This window comes from Aulonocara stuartgranti, assembly GCF_965226115.1.
Source record: "Aulonocara stuartgranti genome assembly, chromosome: 16".
NCBI classification, from domain to species: domain Eukaryota; kingdom Metazoa; phylum Chordata; class Actinopteri; order Cichliformes; family Cichlidae; genus Aulonocara; species Aulonocara stuartgranti.
The window spans coordinates 16,625,146-16,644,579 of NC_138952.1; the positions used below are offsets into that span (position 1 = coordinate 16,625,146).

The window sequence follows — 19,434 nt, forward strand, 5'->3', positions numbered from 1 at the left end:
CTCTGCTCCACAGCGCTCCTGCTTTATTTCAGCACAGCCGGCACAGAGGCATCTTTAATCCGATGATGCAATGACAAATTGCTACACAGAAAAAGGAATCACACCTGACCGCAGTCGCCATTTCAGACGATTCACAATCATAGTTTCTGTTTTGGGAAACTTCCGATGTGCTGACATTAGACGCTGAATTATAGCAACCTCTCTCACTTAATAAGAGTCACCATGGCAACAGTAAACACACTGGCAAATGAAGTCAGATTCAATTTAAAGCAAAAATCTGTAAATGAAATGAAATAAAACCACGATGCCTCCCTGTGTTTACAAATCCAAAACGGACACCTCACAAAGATCCAAACGCAGGTGAAAGACTTGTCTTTCAAAAACTTTAAACAAGCCGGGGCACCTTCTCCTTTAAATGGTGTGGTTACAACCAGAAACATACGCACAAAACATTACAACAAAACAGGAGTGTCATTTTTCTTCTGTGGGACTGTAAAAGTGCATCAAGCACTCTGCTTAGGTGCAAAGACAGGGTGACTATAGTCTACTCTTTTCATTACTCCACATCACCACATTAAAGAGGGAAACACTTCTTTCTGTACTATGTATTTATAATGTTCTGACCTGCAAAAAACTACTTACTCATCATGCAATAATATCTTACTTTTATGATTGTGGCATATGTATGTCTGTTCCTCTTAGACACATTGATCAGTCTGGATGAAACTCACTGTACAACCTGCCTAGGGTACCAGGATTATCAACATGTTTATAGCTTTTGGGAATAATTATATCCTAATAATTTGTTTAGATTATGCACAGTAGCTGATCTATGATAAGTGTGCATTGTTTGTAAATACATTTTGCTCAATTTGTAGTGCAGTGGCACTTTGGGGCCACTGGAAAGTGCTGTCATCCATGTTTGTTAATAAGTGTTCATCAAACAGTGATAGTAATAGTGTCTGATTGATTACCTCGTCTTAAACGTATGTGTATATTATCATTTCTTTTGTGTTTCTGATGAATGGATGGACTATATACACTCATGTAGTGAAGATAAAAAGAATAGCAGTAAGTGAAACTTAACATACGTGTCTGTTTAAATACATGATTGAAGTGAACAAGTGCTGCAGGCCTCGTTAGTAACAATAAAGATATATACTTTTTATATATTTGTACTTTTAACTGACCTCTCTGGATGGTGATGCAGGATGTGGACTTGTAGAATGTTTTGATACTCTTATTTTAATTGGCTTTACACAAGTATTTTATTTTGAAAGATATTTGTGTTTTCCTACCTGACAGCTATGGATGGTCATGATTTACAAATATTTAAATGGTCATTAAGCTAAAAACTGAACTAGAATGGCAAAAGCCTGGCACAGCAAGGCAGTACATGAAGAATACTGAAAGCATTATGCGCCTGAAATGCTCATCCTTACTACCGACAGGTAAGATTAATATTGTGGTAGTCCTAGATTTCATTCAGCTGCCTCCACATTCAGTCTCTCTGACATGCCGACCTCAACTTGCAACAAATAAGAGATCTGGTTCCCGTGTTACTATGCAGAGCAGAACCAGCTCCCCCATCTTGGGCTTCCCAGCTGCAGCTGGTGGAGCTGGATCCATCCACTGGAGATATTTTAGAGACTCACTGGAGATGCAGCTAAATGACACTGAGGGCAGACATGATGGAGGGATGTTTAAAAAAAAACCCAACGTACTTACATATAACACCTTTAAGTAAAGTTGAATACCTCATCCGCACGGCATATAATGATCGTTTCATGCATGTTAAATACATTTCTCACCCTACACATATGTTAAAACAAAAATTAAAACACTAAAAGAGCAGTATCAGTTTAGCTTTGGATCTGAAATACTTACACATTTCATTTCTGTACTTACTTATGAACCCAAGACTACAAAACGCACATAATCACTGCACTATTTTTTTTTTACTCATGCATACATCGCTTATCTTTAAGGTGTCCCTTCACTCGGTTTTGAGTTCATCTACAGAGTGAATTTGAATGATGATCGCCTCAGTAATGCTTACACATCCACCAGCCAGAATCTCTGCAGGAAGAGGGATGGTATCATCCTGGTTGGTGAACTTGTCTCTGACAAAATCGTTCACCTGAAGAAAAGAAGAAAAAATAAAGGAAAGGAGACACAAAGAAGAAGAAGAAGAAGTCAGATGAGACACAATCGCAGTCTTGATGGCAGGGCATTAATGTTAACTTGTGGTTGCAGTCGCATCTTGATTGCAAAGTGTGTCTCTTCTTCTTTGCATGTTTTTTTCCATTCACAATGAATCGTTCAGAACAACTTTTTGAGCACTCTAAGCTATGCAGTGGAATGACTTGCCGTGAGTTTGATAGCTTTCTCCGGGGCAACGCCAATGAGCTGCGGGAGGAGACCTGCAAAATATTATTCATAGATACCATTAGAATACCTGACAGAGAGAGAGAGAAAGAGAGACAGTCTGGCTGGAAATGAATGCACTTTTTTTTTTTGTATCTTTGCTGAATGAATACATCCACTGACAGCGAGAACAATATAAGCTGCGGGGTTCTTGTGCGTGTAAAACAAACCCATAAATATTTACAGATGGTGCCTGATACAGCTGATGCACCAGCATACAAAGGTCCCACTGAAATTGAACAAAAGTCCCCAAAAATATGACACGGCTGCTCCATATGGGATCAGCATCGCGGAGACTTGATCCTGCTGTTAGCGGGGAACAGAGAGAGCTGTGTGGTCACGTACAAGATCGAGGGGGGAGGCTGGGTGCTACAGTGGCGATAACTGCCATACTGTTTCACCGTCTGTCCTTCATCAGGCCAGATAAACTTCTGAAGGAGCTGCTGAGTGACTGCTGCTGGTGTGCAGCCAGAAAACAGCCGAGCGTGTCTGTCTCTGAGTCAATCACCCTCTTATCATGTGCAAGAGATGAGGAAGGAGGGCAGGGGGACGCAGATCAGAGCAACAAAGCGCTGCAGCGGTAGAGGCAGCAGTAGATGGCAGTCTTGACTTCCCTCATATGAAAGAAGTGTTGTATATCACAAGCCTTCAGCACCATTATCACCACTCAGGCAGAGGCAGATCAGACACCGCTGCTGCTGTTGCTACATGAATACTGCTGGTCATTCTCCTCGGGCAACTCTCCCAGGAGATAATGAAAACGTGACCCCTGGGTGTTGCTTTATTCACTGCTGAACAGGGAGGGCAAAGGTTTCTGGTATCAATTAGCGAACCATGCTCCCGATATTAGCGCGCTGGCGAATGTTGATGCTTTCCCATCAGATGGTTTGTTTTGCACGACACCCACATGTTGGCTTGCACAGAGATTTCAGGTCTTTTCATTTACTGAAAAAAATAAATCTGTAAATGATTACCTCTGTAAAAGCCGAAGAAGCCCTCGTAACGGAGCACTTTCTTTGCGCAGTCGAAGCTGTTCTTGTACATCAGCTCTCCTACAAAGGAGCCGGTGGAGCGCTGGTTCTGCATGCGCGTCTTCACCAGGTCAATAGGGTACACAGCCGTAGCGCCGGCAGCTACAAACATTAAAAAAATTAAAAAACAAACAAACAAAAAAAACACACAATGAACTAGTTTTGGGGGGGTTTCTGCTATTTTGGAAAGATTTTTTTTGAGCATCTAAACAATTCAGAAACCAAATTCACATTTTACTTGTGGCAAATGTGACAAAAAGAGCTGCAGTTTGTTTTCTGATTTGTGCAACTGGCAGACAAGAAAACCCAAAATGACAAAGAAACCCCCCCTTTTTTCAGTCTAGACAAGCTAGTAAATGTTTGATCTTTGTGCTTCTAACAATGAATTACTATTACTTTTTAATTTTTTTTTAACTCAATTAATAACCTGTTGATATTGGACAGCCCTTGGGAAGCCCTCTAATGCATACAAGCCATCACTTTATTTATCTAGAGTCCTACACAACTGAGATGTACAGCAATAATTCTGCAGCTACATTTGGGGATGGATTACCACTTCAAAGAAATCATCATAAAGCTTAGAGTAGGAAGTCCTGCAAAGTGGACGACTGGGTGAAAAATACAAGATGAAATCAAGTTTAATGAGAAGGATTTGTGGAAAAGTAAGGAGAGAAGAGTGTTGAAGCTTTTATGTTCTCTGTTATTTCAAAAGAATGCACCTTCGAGCCTTTATTGTTATTGTAAATAACTGTTAAAAATCGCGGTTTGGCGGGTGTGAACTTTCTCAACTCCTGAAGGGAAGCTTGCCAGAAAAAGTTTGAGCAACACTGCACTAAACTGTTGTTATCAGTTACACTCGCCATGTCTTGTTTGGCATCAAGGCCTGCTGTAATGATGATTCCCAAACGTGCAAACAGAGAAAGCAGCACAGTGCGTGAGAAACAGCTCATTCCTGGTGGTTTCTCTGTATGCCTCATGACTTACAGTATATCTCTCTCTGACCTGGCCTGAATTGGCTTCTGCTGAATGATGACTGAAAACTCTTTGCGTATTTAAGGAGAACAAGTGCACACACACACATACAAAGGCCGTGTTCCTATCTGAGGGGCAGTTATGTCAGAAGTTCCTTGTATCAGTTCCCCCCAGCGTAATTAGAGAGGGAGATTCCAGGGAGTGCGGTTCCGGAAGATTTGTGTCATTCCAAAGCTTCGACTCCAACGACAGCCTGGAGCCACGGTGGCACGGCAGCACAATGCCGGAGCCTCACATCACAGCCCTTCTCCCTGCAGGACAATGGTCGGCCCCGGGGCCTCGGCGCGGCAGCCAGCCGGCTAAGGTTACCGCTCGGGCGGGCCGGGGGCTCCGCCGCAGACATGTCACTCACCTCCAGCGATTGAGCCCAGAGAAAACCTGTAGGCAGACTCCGCAGCCTGGAGCCAGATGGGCCGAGACGTTTCGTGAGCGTGCTGTATAGGAGAAAAAGACACCAGCGGTCAAATGAATCTGGAGAAAGACAGGAGGGGGGATCAGACACTAAACATGAATCGGCTGGCTATTAAACTATAGCGAACCAGATACATTGTGGAAAGAAAAATGCTATAGAGTACTCAACGGCGGAGGAAGGCGATGGAATGCAGACATGTCACATAATGTCTGATTCATCATCAGCCTGTATTAAATGTCACAGACAGACTAGCTCTGGATACAGTAAATGACTGTGTGAACCTGCGGCTGAGTTTTCCACGCATGCGACATGTGGGAGGCTAAAAGCTAAAAATGTCTTCTTTTATTTTTATAACAAAGCATAATTTCTCCCTTATCCACTTGATCTTAGGATTGGTGTTTGATGTTGAAAGCAAATGCCTTTGTTTACACTGGGAACTGATTAGCCTCACAACCCTTTTCCATGTCCAGATAAGAATCTACATGAATATTACACAGTCCGAGCGAGACATCGTCAAATGTGTGTGCAAGTCGATGTATTTAGCAACTTCTCCTGCCACCAGATGAGCAGGGAGTGGAGAAGATCTTTTTTTTTTTCCCTCTTCCCAGATGCTTCCACCCAGAGTTGCATGCTAACAAGATCGAGGTCTTGATCAAAGGGTTTAAACAATTAGCCTACTTCCACAGAAGGGCAAGGCTGAGAATTGCAGCATCCCCCCCAAAGGAATCAAATTCCAGACCTCTGAGCACGAGTCCCAGGAGTGGCCTGAAAGCTCTGACCACAGCCTGATATAGAGCCGTGTTATCCGGTGGAGGCAGGAACTATTTTGTTCTGCCACATCCACCTTGACTCCCACTCCCCTCCTGCCATTAGCAGACTTTGCTAAAGGCTCCTAAAACTTCTCAAGCCCCACACTGATAAAAGCCTCTTATTAGCGTCTCAGATGTGTGATTGCAGCTGATGTGTATGTACAGCCATACTGAATAAAATAGGCAGTGCCTTTCATGGAGAGGCGCAATGCAACAATCCATTCTTCCTCTTTGACTATAATTGGAGTACTTTTATCTGGGAGTTAAAGAAATGCACTTCACAAGGGAAGAAAAACATGGGCACTCTGCTAATTCAGCGACTGAACAGTCTTCCTTTTTCTCGCTTCTTTCTGAGAAGGAAGCAGGGCGAAGAAGTGGGAAAGGCTTTGATGAAAGGCAGGAGGATGTGAGGTGTATTAGAGGAGTCACTCAGGCTACCTGTCTGTGGCTCTCTGCTAGGTGGTATGGCATGTCTCCTTCCTCCAGCGGGGCAACTCTCTCGATATCTGCGTGGTTCAGCCGCCTTGAGGGGGAGAGAGAAAGGGATTTAGTCCAGGAAAAAGCAGAAAGCCGTGCATCTACTCTGAGCGGCAGCCAGTGATGTAAGATTTTCCACAGACCTTTTACTGCCATATAACTTAAAGTTCCTGCTACTCGAGCTTATACACACAACAGACAAACAAAGCTGGAAGGGGCCCAATGAGTAAATGAAAGTGTTTTGTTACTAAATGCTGGAGATCCAAGTATCCCCCGCTGGTCTGATGCATCATAAAGACTGCATTCATGTTTTATGTGTGTCTTGTTAATCAGCCACTGGAGCAACCATTGTTAAACAGAATGAGCAATAACTTTATCTTTACGACCAATAAACAGATGTTTATAACATATTCATTCCATTCGTGTCGGCTTAGAATAAAAACACGAGCTTGTGTAAATGTAAATTTGAGGGAATAGCAGGAGAAGCTACCTGGGCGACTGCATTAATGACAGTGGAAAAGAACATTTCTGCACTTCTTTGGACTCCACCTCGAGTTTGGTTCGTTCCATTTCATGTATTCCTCACATATATGCAGGTCGGACTTTGGCAATTTAGGAAAGCATTAGTCTGCTAGAAATCCAAACTACATTTAAAAAAATTACACAGTCAAAAACCACCCAAGTTAATCCAGGAGCTGGAATAATTATTTCCCCATTTATACACATAAACACTACAGAAAAAAAATAAAATATTAAGGAAGTTTGTCCAAGTTTCTTTTTGTACCCTTTTAATGAGAACATATTCATAATTTAGTTACAAATTTAAATGCCGCACTATGTACAAGAGCACTTTTTCAGCTTGTCCAACATGAACAGGTACAAATAAAAGAAACATTGTATATTACAGTACAAATATTCACTATTAGACATCTGTTTATTAGCATGTGTACTACTTTTTCAGTAAATCTTCATGAATAATTATAAAACACTTATTAATGCTTCATATACATGAAAACATTCTTCAATTTGTAGGTCATTAACTAAAGGTTTTCCATCAATATCCTCCTAGTGTTTTTCTTTATAATGTATGTTTTACTCAGGAGTCGGGACGGTCATTCTTCTTTAATAACACTTATTAAATACAGTCAAATGCAGTGGTTGCTGTTATAATAACGTCCCCCCACAGACCCGAGAACCGGGTCATTGCACTGTAATGTGTTCAGTATGGAACTGGACCAGGTTACCATTTACTCTTTCCCATTAGATTCACTTCACCATTTATCAGTTATGGTTAGTAAACTGTCTCAACTGCTTATCTATAAATATAAGCTTTTAATTTCAACCACTCCTTCCATTATGTTTAGCTAACTAGTTTTTTCTTAATATGCTCATGTTTGCTCAATAAATTCAACCTAATTACACCTTTAGTCAAGAATTTCCTAGTTTTTAAATCTAAATTTTCGATAGGTCTTTCCTTTGATTATCTATTATGCAGTGAGCGGACAACACTTTTAGTGGGGTGTACAACTTTTTTCCCTACGTACTTGTTTATTTACCGATTTTTATCATTTACGCAATCCTGTTTTTATTTAAAAATAACTTTTCTGCACAAACCTATGGAAGCTTCCATACAAACCTGTCCAGGTCAATCAGTTCTTTAATTAACTGTATTTTCTTGCTTTTTTTGTAGTTGTTTTTTTTTTAAATGAGTTGAGCCTTTAGTTACTGTGAAAGTACTACTAGCGCTATTATTTGAGCATCACTGGTGTAACGTAATACAACTAAACTAGGGTTCATATTTTTTTTTAATAAATCTATATTAAGTGAACTTATAAAGCAGTTGAGTTATTGAGAGGTAATCTCTTAATGGCCTGCTAATTGCAAAATGTTTGAAATACAGATTTCACATAAGCATGGAAATAAGCTAATGGTAAATACAAGCACCTTATTATAAACTGTTGTCCAGTAAAGTCTTGTTACTCTTTAGTGTAAACGTGTTGTAGCCTGAAATATGTTCACTGACCAATAAACCAACTCCACAGGTGACAACAGAATAACTGGAGATCTTACCCAGAGTGAGAGTGGAGACCAACGAGCTGATACAGGATGTCAATTTCCATCGGAGTGATTTGACCAAACTTATTTGCAGCATGAACAAACTCCTCTACAATTTAACAAAGACAGGAGACGATGCAGTCACACAAACTGGATTTCAAACATCAGACATGAGGCCGAGAGGATAAAAACATTAGTTATTTTCTACTGGAGGTTTGTGTTATATAGTATTTGCAAATAATGGTCCTTGTATTTTTTTCTTTATGTGGCTCTTTGTTGCAGAACATTTTTTAAAACCATTAAAACCAGTCCTGTGTGTGCTTTACTTCTTCCTCGACTACCACTAACTGAACCACTCTCAGCAGCACCCTGCACGGCTCTGCTATATGGGATTTATATTCACTTCTTTACTGCTGCCTGCTGAGAAATTCCATTGCCATCAGGTGGTCGTTCTAAAAGGAAACCTAATGGTAGTTGTTGAGAGAGGGGAAAGAGTTTGTTATTCACTTCCTCCACACCTTTAGTTACAAGTATGCTCGAGGTGTACAATGATATACTTTTCGGTGAAGGACAGCAGACATGCAAGTGCTCGCTTTAAACTTAATGATATTTGACATGCTCGGCAACAAATAACAATAATTATTTGCAAATACTGTTTGCTCAAAGTCTTTTCTACAAGGCGAAATACCAATGAAGAGGAAGCAGAAGTCTAAAGTTTGCATCTGAATGGGAAACACAACTGGGAACAAATGTGACTGACAGAACGACTATCAGTTACTCAGGTATACATGTGTGGGGAGGGGAGGGGATGATCTGATTACCAGATTGAAAATGTTCATTTACCTTAGTAATTTAGTGCTACAGTAAATGTTTCCTGAGTGTTCACTCACACCACTCTGTCAAGAAAGTTAAAATATGATCGAACATCTCACATCACATTTACGATGCAGACGTGATTATTTCGGGAGACGCTCGGCAGTACCTTTGGTGACGAGAGTGTCTTTGTGCGTGCCCGCCACCGTGCTGTAAATCTTGCGGATCAGCTCCATGTTGTTGAGGAGAGCATTGAAGGCATTGAAGTAGGAGAAGCTCACCATGTGGGAGGTGCTCCCTCCCGCAGCCTACAGCAAGACCAAAAGCCTGTCAGACCTACTGGATAGGAGGGACTACGGATGGATCTTATTATGTTCCTTCAAATCTTCCTTAACCAGCTAAATGACAGCAGCTCAGTAAGACATAAATCACTAACACAGATGCTAACTGTGAATTCTTGTGTCACTGTTTAAAAAAGGAAAATGTAATAACTCAACTGAAACCAGATTCTCCTCGACAAACGGAGTCAGCATGTGGTGCCTGATGGTGGCCATGATGTCACTGAAGTCCAAGGCAGTGATGGTGCCGCTTTTGCTCTTGTCTTTTTGTGCAAATGCCTGGCGGGCGTGCTCAAGCTGCAGCTCCTGTAGCACACACAGACACACAAGGTTAAGATGCTAAAAAGGAAAAAAAAAAAAAGCAGAGTGCGTTCCCAGAACCTTGGAAGAAGAAAGTACAATAATATCAGTGTTAAACAGATGTGAAAGTCATGAGATGTGACCGTGTTAGACAGATTTTCTTTTTTGTTAATAGCAGTCGTTTCTCCAGAGACTAATGAAAACCACGTCCCGGGTAGTCTGATCCCGCATTCGAGCTGAGCGGCTGCCGAGGCGGCTGGCAGGTGTGTCCACAACAAGATGATTCAATATGACAACCGTGCAATCAGAAGGGGATGCAGGGGAGGCTGACCCCGGGTCAGTGTCTGCTGTCAAAGCTCATCGCGTATAACCAGAGGACTGTGGAGGAACTCCAACACCGAGGTGCTTCTTCATCCTCATATTCTTGCTCTGATAACCTAATCAGTGGATTTATTCTCACAATGTTTGCTGATTAGAATGCTCAAAACTGGTCATGATACTCATTACACAGACATGTACTTTTTTTAGACTTACAAACACTCTGTGAACTCACTGAAGTTTCACATTCCTGTGAAAGAGCCCTAACTTTCAATAACAATCGGATCTACTTGCATCAATTTCAAGTAACGCTTAGAAGAAATGTAATGTGCTCGGACATGACAGAAAACAAGACAATAAAAATGATACATATAGATGAAATTCCGCACGCAGAGGAGTGTTTGGTGTAGTGGTGGGAAGCTCCAGTCAAGTATGATAAACCACAAAGCGCTCTGAGAGATCCCACACTGAAGTGGAGACAGAGTGCAGCCTGCATAACTCTTGGACCACCCAGCTTCTGCCTCAGACCACAGCCCTCGACTCTGAACCAGGTCGCTGCACTAGCCCCGCTCCCGCTTTTTCTTTTTGACAACACACACACACACACACACCGGGCAATAATCAATCAAGAAAAATAGCAATTTTTGGGCATTGTTTGACAGTTTAACAGTGAAGCGAAGTTAGGAAGGAGAGAGAAAGCAAGGGAGGACACATAGCAAAGGGCTGCAGACTGGATTGAAACCTGGGCCACTGCATGTCAGCTGCAACTGAATGGGCGCCTGCTCAACAAGTGGGCTAAACTGATGCCCAACTTTAACTGTCTTAATGGCACAACAGGCTCCCTCAAACCCCCAGAACTACTGATTACACTCCCCTCCCTTTTAGTTATGCCAACTATATGCATGGCATATAGTCCAATTTGACCCCAAGTGGGATGAAATCCCCACAGGAGAAACGACTTCATGTTTTCTGATGCTATTGAAGCACTTTTGGCTGCTTTTCTGTACAAACTGTTTACTTTAAATACAGAAGATACTAAATTAACCTCCTAAGACCCGAACTCTTCCACGGCATGCATTTTTAATTTCTCTTTGATATTTGGTCACATTGGGGCCCAATTACCAGATTTTTTTTTTTAACCTTATTTTTGTTTTTAAGAAAAATAAGAGCCACATATGAGGATATTCGTTTAAAGTTTTGATAGAACAGCAGCAGTATAATGTCCTCGTAAGTGGATATCAGGCCCATGTAGAGCAAAATTGAGTATTTCGGTCTAAATAACCCAAAATGTGATGTCCACATATGTGGACGACAGGTCCTAGGAGGTTAATCAGATTTAGATGAGAAAGTTGGATTATGTTCATTAAGTATTATCTTTAAAGACTTTTGCACTTATTTAGAGGGGACATGTTCTTAAATTTAAAAAAAAAGTCATGAAAAGAGCGTGAGATGTATATTTTACACTTTTTGGAATAGTGACGTTGTTGTGTGTTTTTTAAAAACCTTTTGATAGATACTACTTTTTAGACTAAGCAAAAGAAAAGTGGCTCCTCTGAACACAGATGTACACATGTAGATAGTGCAGGGGTCACTTCTGTTTCACTGGAAGATGCATCAACGCGGCCGCCATGTTTGACAGGGAATGCAGTTTTCCATAATATATATTGTATATATGTCTACAGAGGTCACAGGTCATCATTAGTTTTCAACTTTGTTTCAGTCCACCATTCCATATTTATAATATTATTGTTATAATATTAATAATATTATTTGTTTCCATAACAAAATACTGGCAATACTGGTTTCCATCCATTCATCCAAAGTTGACTAAGCATCAATTGCTTAGTCAACTTTGAGTCACATGGGGGCTGAAGCCTATCCTAGACGATATCTCATGTGATCCTGGGAGAAATCGCGCGCTTGCACTTTCACATCTACAGCCAATAAACAATTCGCCTAACGTGCATGTTTTTGGACTGGAAGTCAAAGCCAGATTACCCAGAGAGAACCCACACAGTCACAGGGAGAACGTGCAAAGCCAGGCAGCAGGTTCAAACCCCAAACCTTCTTGGTGTGAGATGAGAAACTACCACCCACTGCTCCACCATACTGCTTAACTTTTGGCAGGAATTTAACCAATCTGCTTGTCGGTAATATTCTGCCAAAAAAAGTTTGTGAAAATTAAAAATTGATCTAACAAATCTCGTCATTACAAAGACAGAACTGTGAACGTCAGACATGTAATGAAAGCTGCAGAAGAACACCAACAGAGTTAGAGCCAATTTAAATGACAGAAGGTAGTATTAAGTCAGCCTAAAAAGAAGGACCAGTCTACCAACTGAGATATGAAATGAACCACCCCACCGCCCCACCCCTCCGAGCAAGATGGCAGTAGAGGAGATACAAATTTCACAAGCCTAGATGCAGCTTCTGTTATCTGGCTTCTGTAGACGTAACATACACAGCACAGATTAAACAAATGAACTTATTTCCAAAATGTAAAATCATTCCTTTAATTTTAAAAATGGACCGATGCTCATCTGTGAAATTTAGCTCATTCCTTTAACACGCTGCACATCAGTTTTGACATAAAGCGCCAAGATAAAAATACATACCTGCAGAAATTGGGTGAACTCTGTGTAGCTGAGGTTCTTGTTCCTTTCATGGCCAAAGTGTAGCCTGATGAACTCACAGTCCCAGTTAAAGGGAATGTGGTGATGGACTGTAGTCTGGCTGAAGATGTCACGTACATTCTCTGGAAGAGAGAGGCCCGAGTGAGCAGTAACAAAAGACAGAAGGAAAAACCTGCAAGATGAAGCTGTAATGTCCATCTCGCGTGCTCATTCCCTTTGCAGAGAACCCAGTTAAAGGAGATGAAAGAGTCAGTTTGGATGGCGAATCTGAAGAGGCTGTTACATTTTGAGGGTCGTGAGTCCTTCCAGGAAATTTTCTGTATAAGCTCTACTCTCAATTCCAGCTGCCTTTATGGAGGCCTATTGCACAGAAAGAGCACGACAGCAGCTTCTTTGTAAGACTCTCTCAGTTTATGACAGACTAGATTCATGTCGAATGGAGCTGGGTATAATGTGATGTTTCACACAGCTCATTGCAGCACTGCCCAGAGACGAGACCTTAAAAAGGTCTCACTGCTAGCATATTTAATACTCTAAAGAAGAAGCCCCCAAAAGCTCCGATACTCCCATATTTATTGACTATACATGCTTACACACAAAAAAAGAACTTCTACAGTGTTTAATCATCCCCACCCCAGTAGTTTCTTAGTGTTTTTCATCATTATGTCATCAATGTTTTCTTTCAACAAGAAGCACTTTAAATTCCTTTTAATTATCTACATCAGGTCTACATCTTAAGTCAGACGTAGGTATAATAACATTATCCAGTTTAAATTATCCTCTGTGCTGAAACACTGACATTAACTACCATGCACATACCAAATGAGATGTTCCCTGTACCAGTCTTGTCAAACAGCTGAAAGGCAACTATGAACAGGGCATCGGGGGCACATAGAACTGCCTCAAAGGCCAGAAACTCCTGGAAAGAGATCAGTCTGTTTGGAGAAGAAAGAAAAAAATGAATGATGAAACATATATGGATCTTCAATATCAGTGTCCAGGACACGGACTGACGTTGAGGACAAGGCACAAAAAGCATTAAAGGTATACGTTTTATAGCCAAGCTTCAGTTTTCATTCTTAGCAACAACACAAACTAGCCAATGAAATAATGTTACTAACACTGGTTATACATTGATATATATACACGCATATCTATCTATCTATCTATCTATCTATCTATCTATCTATCTATCCATCCTTTATTTATCAGTGAAGAAAAGAAAACATTTGACAGGTTGTTGATGTACTAAAATAAATATCTGTTTATAGCAAAAAACAAAAACAAAAGATAAAAGATCTAAGCATAACAAACTCTTCATGGCAACCTTCATCGCACGACTTGTTCTTACTCACCCATCCTTGGTGGTGTCAGCCACTCCGGCTATCAGCTCCACAGTTTTGGGATTGTGTTGAGGCTGTGTATGCAGACCCAGGTAATGCTGCACAAAGTCCTTGGGGGTCATGTAATGCTCTCCATCCTGCACCACGTTGGCATACTGCAAAGAAGAAACAGACAAGCTATAAACAAGACTCAGTGTGGATCCATATGTGCATTTAATCGGAGAACCAGTAAGGCTGAAATTTTACTGTGTGCATAAAAAGAGGAAGATGTGGACATATCCCTTGTCTCTGTAACAATACGATGCATCCCGCTTCCTTTAACAGCATAAAGGAATCTAAGTTTATCGGCCCTATAGAGCATTTTAAGCATATATATAAAGCTTTGCCATAATGACAGGCAGCATTGAAAAAGCATCTCTGAGCTTTGTCATCTCTTGACTTCATTCTAACCATGAATCTCATTCTCGTACAAAAGACATGTTGCTACACACATAACAGACAATGATGCATGCCGTGCCACTGAAATTGCAAAGAAAAAAAAAGAAAAAGAAAAAAAGAAGTGTTATTGTGTGAGAGGAACACTGTATTACAATGATTTACCCCTTACTCATTCAGAGCAACGCTGCTGACAGCCCCTCTCTTTTTCAGGAACACCCTGTTCCCACTCACACACTTGCACACATTCAAACCTGGAAGCTGCAATACAATCTGCTGGCCGCTGAGCAGCTCCAGTGGCCTCCGTGTGAGAGGTTCAAGGCCTTTCTCAGGGGCTCCTCAGGGATGGGAAAATGTTTGTTTCACTCATCTCACCAGTGAGGGACTTGAACAGGCCCGCTTATCCAAAGTCTTAAGTTAGCAGGATACATTTTTCTATGATGTTCTATGTTGTTTTATCCTGTACAGTGGTGTGAAACGTGCTGTGCCACAGTATACTATGTAGAGATTTATTTGAGCGTGAACATCTATGGATGCCTTGTGTTTTGGGGGTATATGGTGTTACAGGGCTAAACACAAGTCTAATGAGGACGGTTGCTTTGGTATTCCGGTCTCGAGGTAATACTACTGGGGAGCCGATGTGAGAGGCCTTGCTTGTTGGAAGTAATAAAGATATGTCCCACTGTGGGTACTCCGTGAGACCTCAGCTGTTAAAAAGATACCCCTTTCCTATCTGTTGTTCTTCAGTTTTGCAGTCAGAGACAAATTAGCTCAACAAAACGTTGTTTAAAGTCCCCACAAATACCAACTCAGACAAAAGTAGCCTACAAGGCTTCTAGTATCTCCTTACATGCCCCAGTATGGCATAACCATCCTTTTAAACCTAGTCAGCTGAATGGGGCATGTTCAGCCTGGAGAGCAAAAGATACTGCAACTCTGACAGTTTGCATCCTTCCAAATTTACATTATTTTTTCATTACCTTCAAATTAGACACACTTAATGTCTAAGTTTGGGCAGCAGTTTGTTAACAGAGTTTTGGGAAGAAGCAATATCCCTTATTCATAGGTGTTCCAACACCACATGGTAGTTTGATTTAGTACAAGGTGATGCATAGCCTGTATTACTCCAAAACCAAAGTGAACCTCATCTTTCCATCAGTATCCTCTCCATGCAACAGTGCCTCTCACCAACTTTCTCCAGAGAAACGACAACTCGGACGCTCCATAGAAATTCCAGAGCTTCCACCTGACATGCAGATTGAAACTCTAGGAATGATGACTGGCAAGAACCTATAGCGGCAAAGATTGAAAAACTGTCCAACATTTTAAAAATAAAAAAAATTAAGTGGTGTAAATCCTTGCTGTTTCATGATATGCAATTCTAACCTCCAAATCTACTTGCAGTTAATAAAATGCATATAACAGAGCCTTGTGTTGCAAATGTGTTTTACTCCACTCTGCTGACGCAAAGCATGCAATACAGTGCCGTGCTGAACGGGAGATCTGGGTCACGCTCTAAGACATAAGGTCATTTTTAGAGCCCGGGTTGGTTTTCAAGTTGGAGCAGAGATAGCTCTGGGAACACAAGCACCACATGAACTGGCAACAGAAAGGCCAAACTCATGGGCCCGAGCCAAGCTCAGACAGAGAGAGTTCGACATGAACCCAGCTGAGAGTGTGGGAGGAGACCCCCACGCCAAGTGTTTTCAGGACAATTCAACGCAGTCTGCTGAATTAATCTTTTTAAGTGAAAATATTAATTCCGAGCAATTTATTGCCACATTTCTCCATCACATGATTGTGTATCTATTCACCCGCGCAGTAGGCCTCAAGTAGTTCTTAATCAAATTATACAGGCAGTCAGAATGAGCTTCCACTAATTAACTCTTCCACCTGAATATGCAACACAAATTACACAGCCCTGTTCTAGCAGAGTGAAGAGATGTTCAGGGACCATAAGGTGACTTAAGAAGTTGACACTCCAAACAAGACCTGGTGGGGGTAAACAAACTAACACCCTAATGCTGGGAATTGGTTGTCTCGGAAGAACGAAGAGGAATTCTTTAAGTTTTAAAGATAAAAAAATAAAATAAAAAGCACACACACTCTGCACATGCAGAAAGTTAAAGCCAAGGACGAATCTCTGTAGTAGCTGATCCATAATTAGTCAGAGTATTTATGTGACCTTTACAGAGCTACGTGTCCCTGTGGACGCCACACAAACTACTCACTCACTGCACCAGTAGGCTTTTAATGTATTTGTTTGATTTCATATGAGTTAGTATTAGAAACAGTTTTAATCCTGGAGCAAGCCTTACCTTCAGAAAAACAGTCTTCAAGTCTTGGGGGTCTGCCCTTTTGGTTGCTTGCACCTGTAACACACAAGTTGGAATTTGTTATGAAAAGCAGTTGAAAAACTGACCATACCACGTTAATGCCTGTAGTTTTTGGAGCTCCAGCAGGCAACTCTACCATCAATAAAGCTGAAGTTCAGTCTGTCACAGTTTAGCTTTGATTTTCCCCCCTTTTTACGCATCGATCGCAGGCTACTAACAGCAACAGCCTGGCACTGCATATGGAAGTAGCCGTGCTGCGATCCTTTCAGACAGCAAAATCCCATCAAATCTCCCAGAATCAGAAAAAAGCAGCAGAGAAAAAGAAATTACAGCTGTCTCTGCGAGGCCGGGAGAGATGCGCCTGTGTAAAGATGTAGAGCTTAAATAAAAGGGGGGGGAGGACACCGCTGCGTTTCAGACTGAGGATTTGAACCCAAGCGTCCGCGCAGACGAGCCGTCCTCGGCATCCGACAGCGCAAAGCTCGCGGCCGTTTTATTGCCTTTAAAAATTATTATCTGATAAGAAATATTGACGGAGTCACCTTGACCGCCATGCTGGATGTGACGTCAGCCGCAGTGGACTAGCGCAGGCGCTGGGCATCGGGATGACAGCGGAGGTCCGAGACAGCGCACTATTTTTAGCCAGATTGTTGTCCTTGCTGTGAACAAGGTGCAGCTGAGATGGACGCTCCGGACAGAGACACTTGGTCAGCAGATGTGTTACAGCATTTCCGGTCTGCATGGGGTCAAGTGAGGACACGCTGTACTGTGTGGTAGCCCTGCTCATAACAAACAGCAGGACAGAGAGGTGAAAAGAACAAATGTGGATAAAGTCTCTAAACCGGGAGAGAATATCTTAATTTTTAAAAAATGCGTTATTTATTTAATTATATCGTGAAAAATCATATCGTGAAATGAAAAATGCCCATAAGAATTTTCCACAGTTCATATTCTTATAATAGTCTACTCGGTTTAGGATAATATAAAATAAAGAGAGAGAATCATTTTGGCGAAAGTGATCATATATGCTTAAAACCTCCACGTAAAAATACAGTTTCAGACATCAACTATCATATTTGTGTGTAGCCATGGTAAAATAAATAAAAATAAATAAAAATTACACCCCACGTCAATTCTAAGGTTTTATATGTCAGGACAATAAAACATATTCAAAGCCAGGACTTACATTTAAGTAAATGTATCCTTATCAGTCTCTCACATCACTGAAGAACATTGCTTCAGTTCACTGTTTTTATGCACAGCTCTCTTCGATCCCACCACAGCTTTTCAGTCAGGTTGGGATCTGGTATCTGGGCCATTGCAGCACTATGACTCTTTTTCAGTCATTCTGTTGTAAATTTTCTACTTTGACCATTGGATCGTTGTCCTGGTGGATGATCCAGTTTTGTCCGAGCTTTACCTGCCAAACACGTAGCCTCGCCTTTGACCCTAGAATACTTTAGTGCACATAGGTGGTCTCAGTGACTGCTCTATAGGTCCTCTGGCTGCAAAATAAGCCCAAATCGTCACTCCTCCATTGTGCTTGACAGTACGAGGTGTCAGTAGGCTATGTTTGGTTTGTGACAAACATGGTGCTCTGCATTATTAACATCTTGTCTTTGGTCTTGTCTGTCCAAAAGACATTTTACCAGAAGTTTTTCAGATGCACCTTTCCAAACCTAAGCTGTGCTGGCATGTTCTTTTTTGGGAAAACCCACCAACCCTTCCAAACAAGCCATACTCAAGGCATATTACGCTGTAAAATAAAGACCCTGTCGTATTAGAGAGAAAACTCCAACAATGACATGATTGCCTGTGAACTTGAATTAAATGACAGTGGGAAGGAAAAACACCCTTTTAACAGGAAGAAACATCTGGCAAAACAAGGTTCAGGGATGGGCAGCCATCTGCCTGGGGGTGAGGAGATATTGGTGGAACCACATCAAAAGTCACCAGCAGAAACTAATGAAACCACATTTCACTTATTGTTGGTTCTTCTTCAGTTCCAACAACATTTAATACATCCTGAACTGTCATCGATGGTCGGCCAACAGTTGCGTATAGCCTAGCTCATTGGGACTCTCAGGGTAAAACATCTGGCAAACATGTTTCACTGTAACATGAATCATTTTAGCAGCTCTGGTTAGGCTGCCTCCTCCAGCTCCCTCACAGATAAGAGAGCTGGTAGCTATAGTTGGGTTTGAGGTCCTGCTTTGGACTCGACTTGGAATCAGACAAAAATGGGGGTTCAGAAAGGTGGTTCTTCACAGGTTTATAGGTTGACTAGGTTTTGTTTTTCTATAATGTTACTCAGTATAACAGTGATTTTTTAAAGTGCAGTCTTTAGCTGTAATTGTGTGTCTTTATCTTTGTTGTGGTGCTGTTATAATTCTTCTTCTGGATGGCTCCCTTAGGGGTCACCAAAACAGGTAATCTGATCATCTATCACACCAACCCTCTACACGTCCTCCTTTACTACATCCATAAACCTTCTCCATGGTCTTCCATTTGTACTACTTTAACTGATCCCTTTAATTTGAATGTATTTATCCATTTCATAATGATAATGTGTCAGTCCTGGTGCTTGAGGCTTGGAAGGACCTGAGACTACCACAACCAGGTTGACTGAGAACCTATACATACACAAGAAGCCCTTTTCTTTCAGCGTCTTGTTT

General features: G+C 41.4%; 1 protein-coding gene across 3 annotated transcripts in view; it reads right to left on the reverse strand.

The window, feature by feature from the left end:
- The window catches only part of LOC309690812 (electrogenic aspartate/glutamate antiporter SLC25A12, mitochondrial-like), a 23,370-nt gene extending 5,811 nt beyond the window's left edge, over positions 1-17,559 (reverse strand). The window contains exons 1-13 of one of the 3 annotated variants that reach the window (XM_082508180.1): positions 17,302-17,559; positions 16,742-16,795; positions 14,001-14,143; positions 13,465-13,580; positions 12,628-12,767; positions 9,554-9,700; positions 9,226-9,364; positions 8,259-8,352; positions 6,150-6,234; positions 4,843-4,924; positions 3,402-3,560; positions 2,371-2,423; positions 2,060-2,140 (exon numbers count right to left, since the gene is read on the reverse strand). In XM_082508180.1, the coding sequence (XP_082364306.1) occupies positions 2,060-2,140; positions 2,371-2,423; positions 3,402-3,560; positions 4,843-4,924; positions 6,150-6,234; positions 8,259-8,352; positions 9,226-9,364; positions 9,554-9,700; positions 12,628-12,767; positions 13,465-13,580; positions 14,001-14,143; positions 16,742-16,795; positions 17,302-17,313 (1,305 nt within the window). In that variant the 5' untranslated portion in view covers positions 17,314-17,559. The other 2 variants (XM_082508182.1, XM_082508181.1) reach the window with 2 other exon arrangements.
- Positions 17,560-19,434: the final 1,875 nt, after the last annotated feature.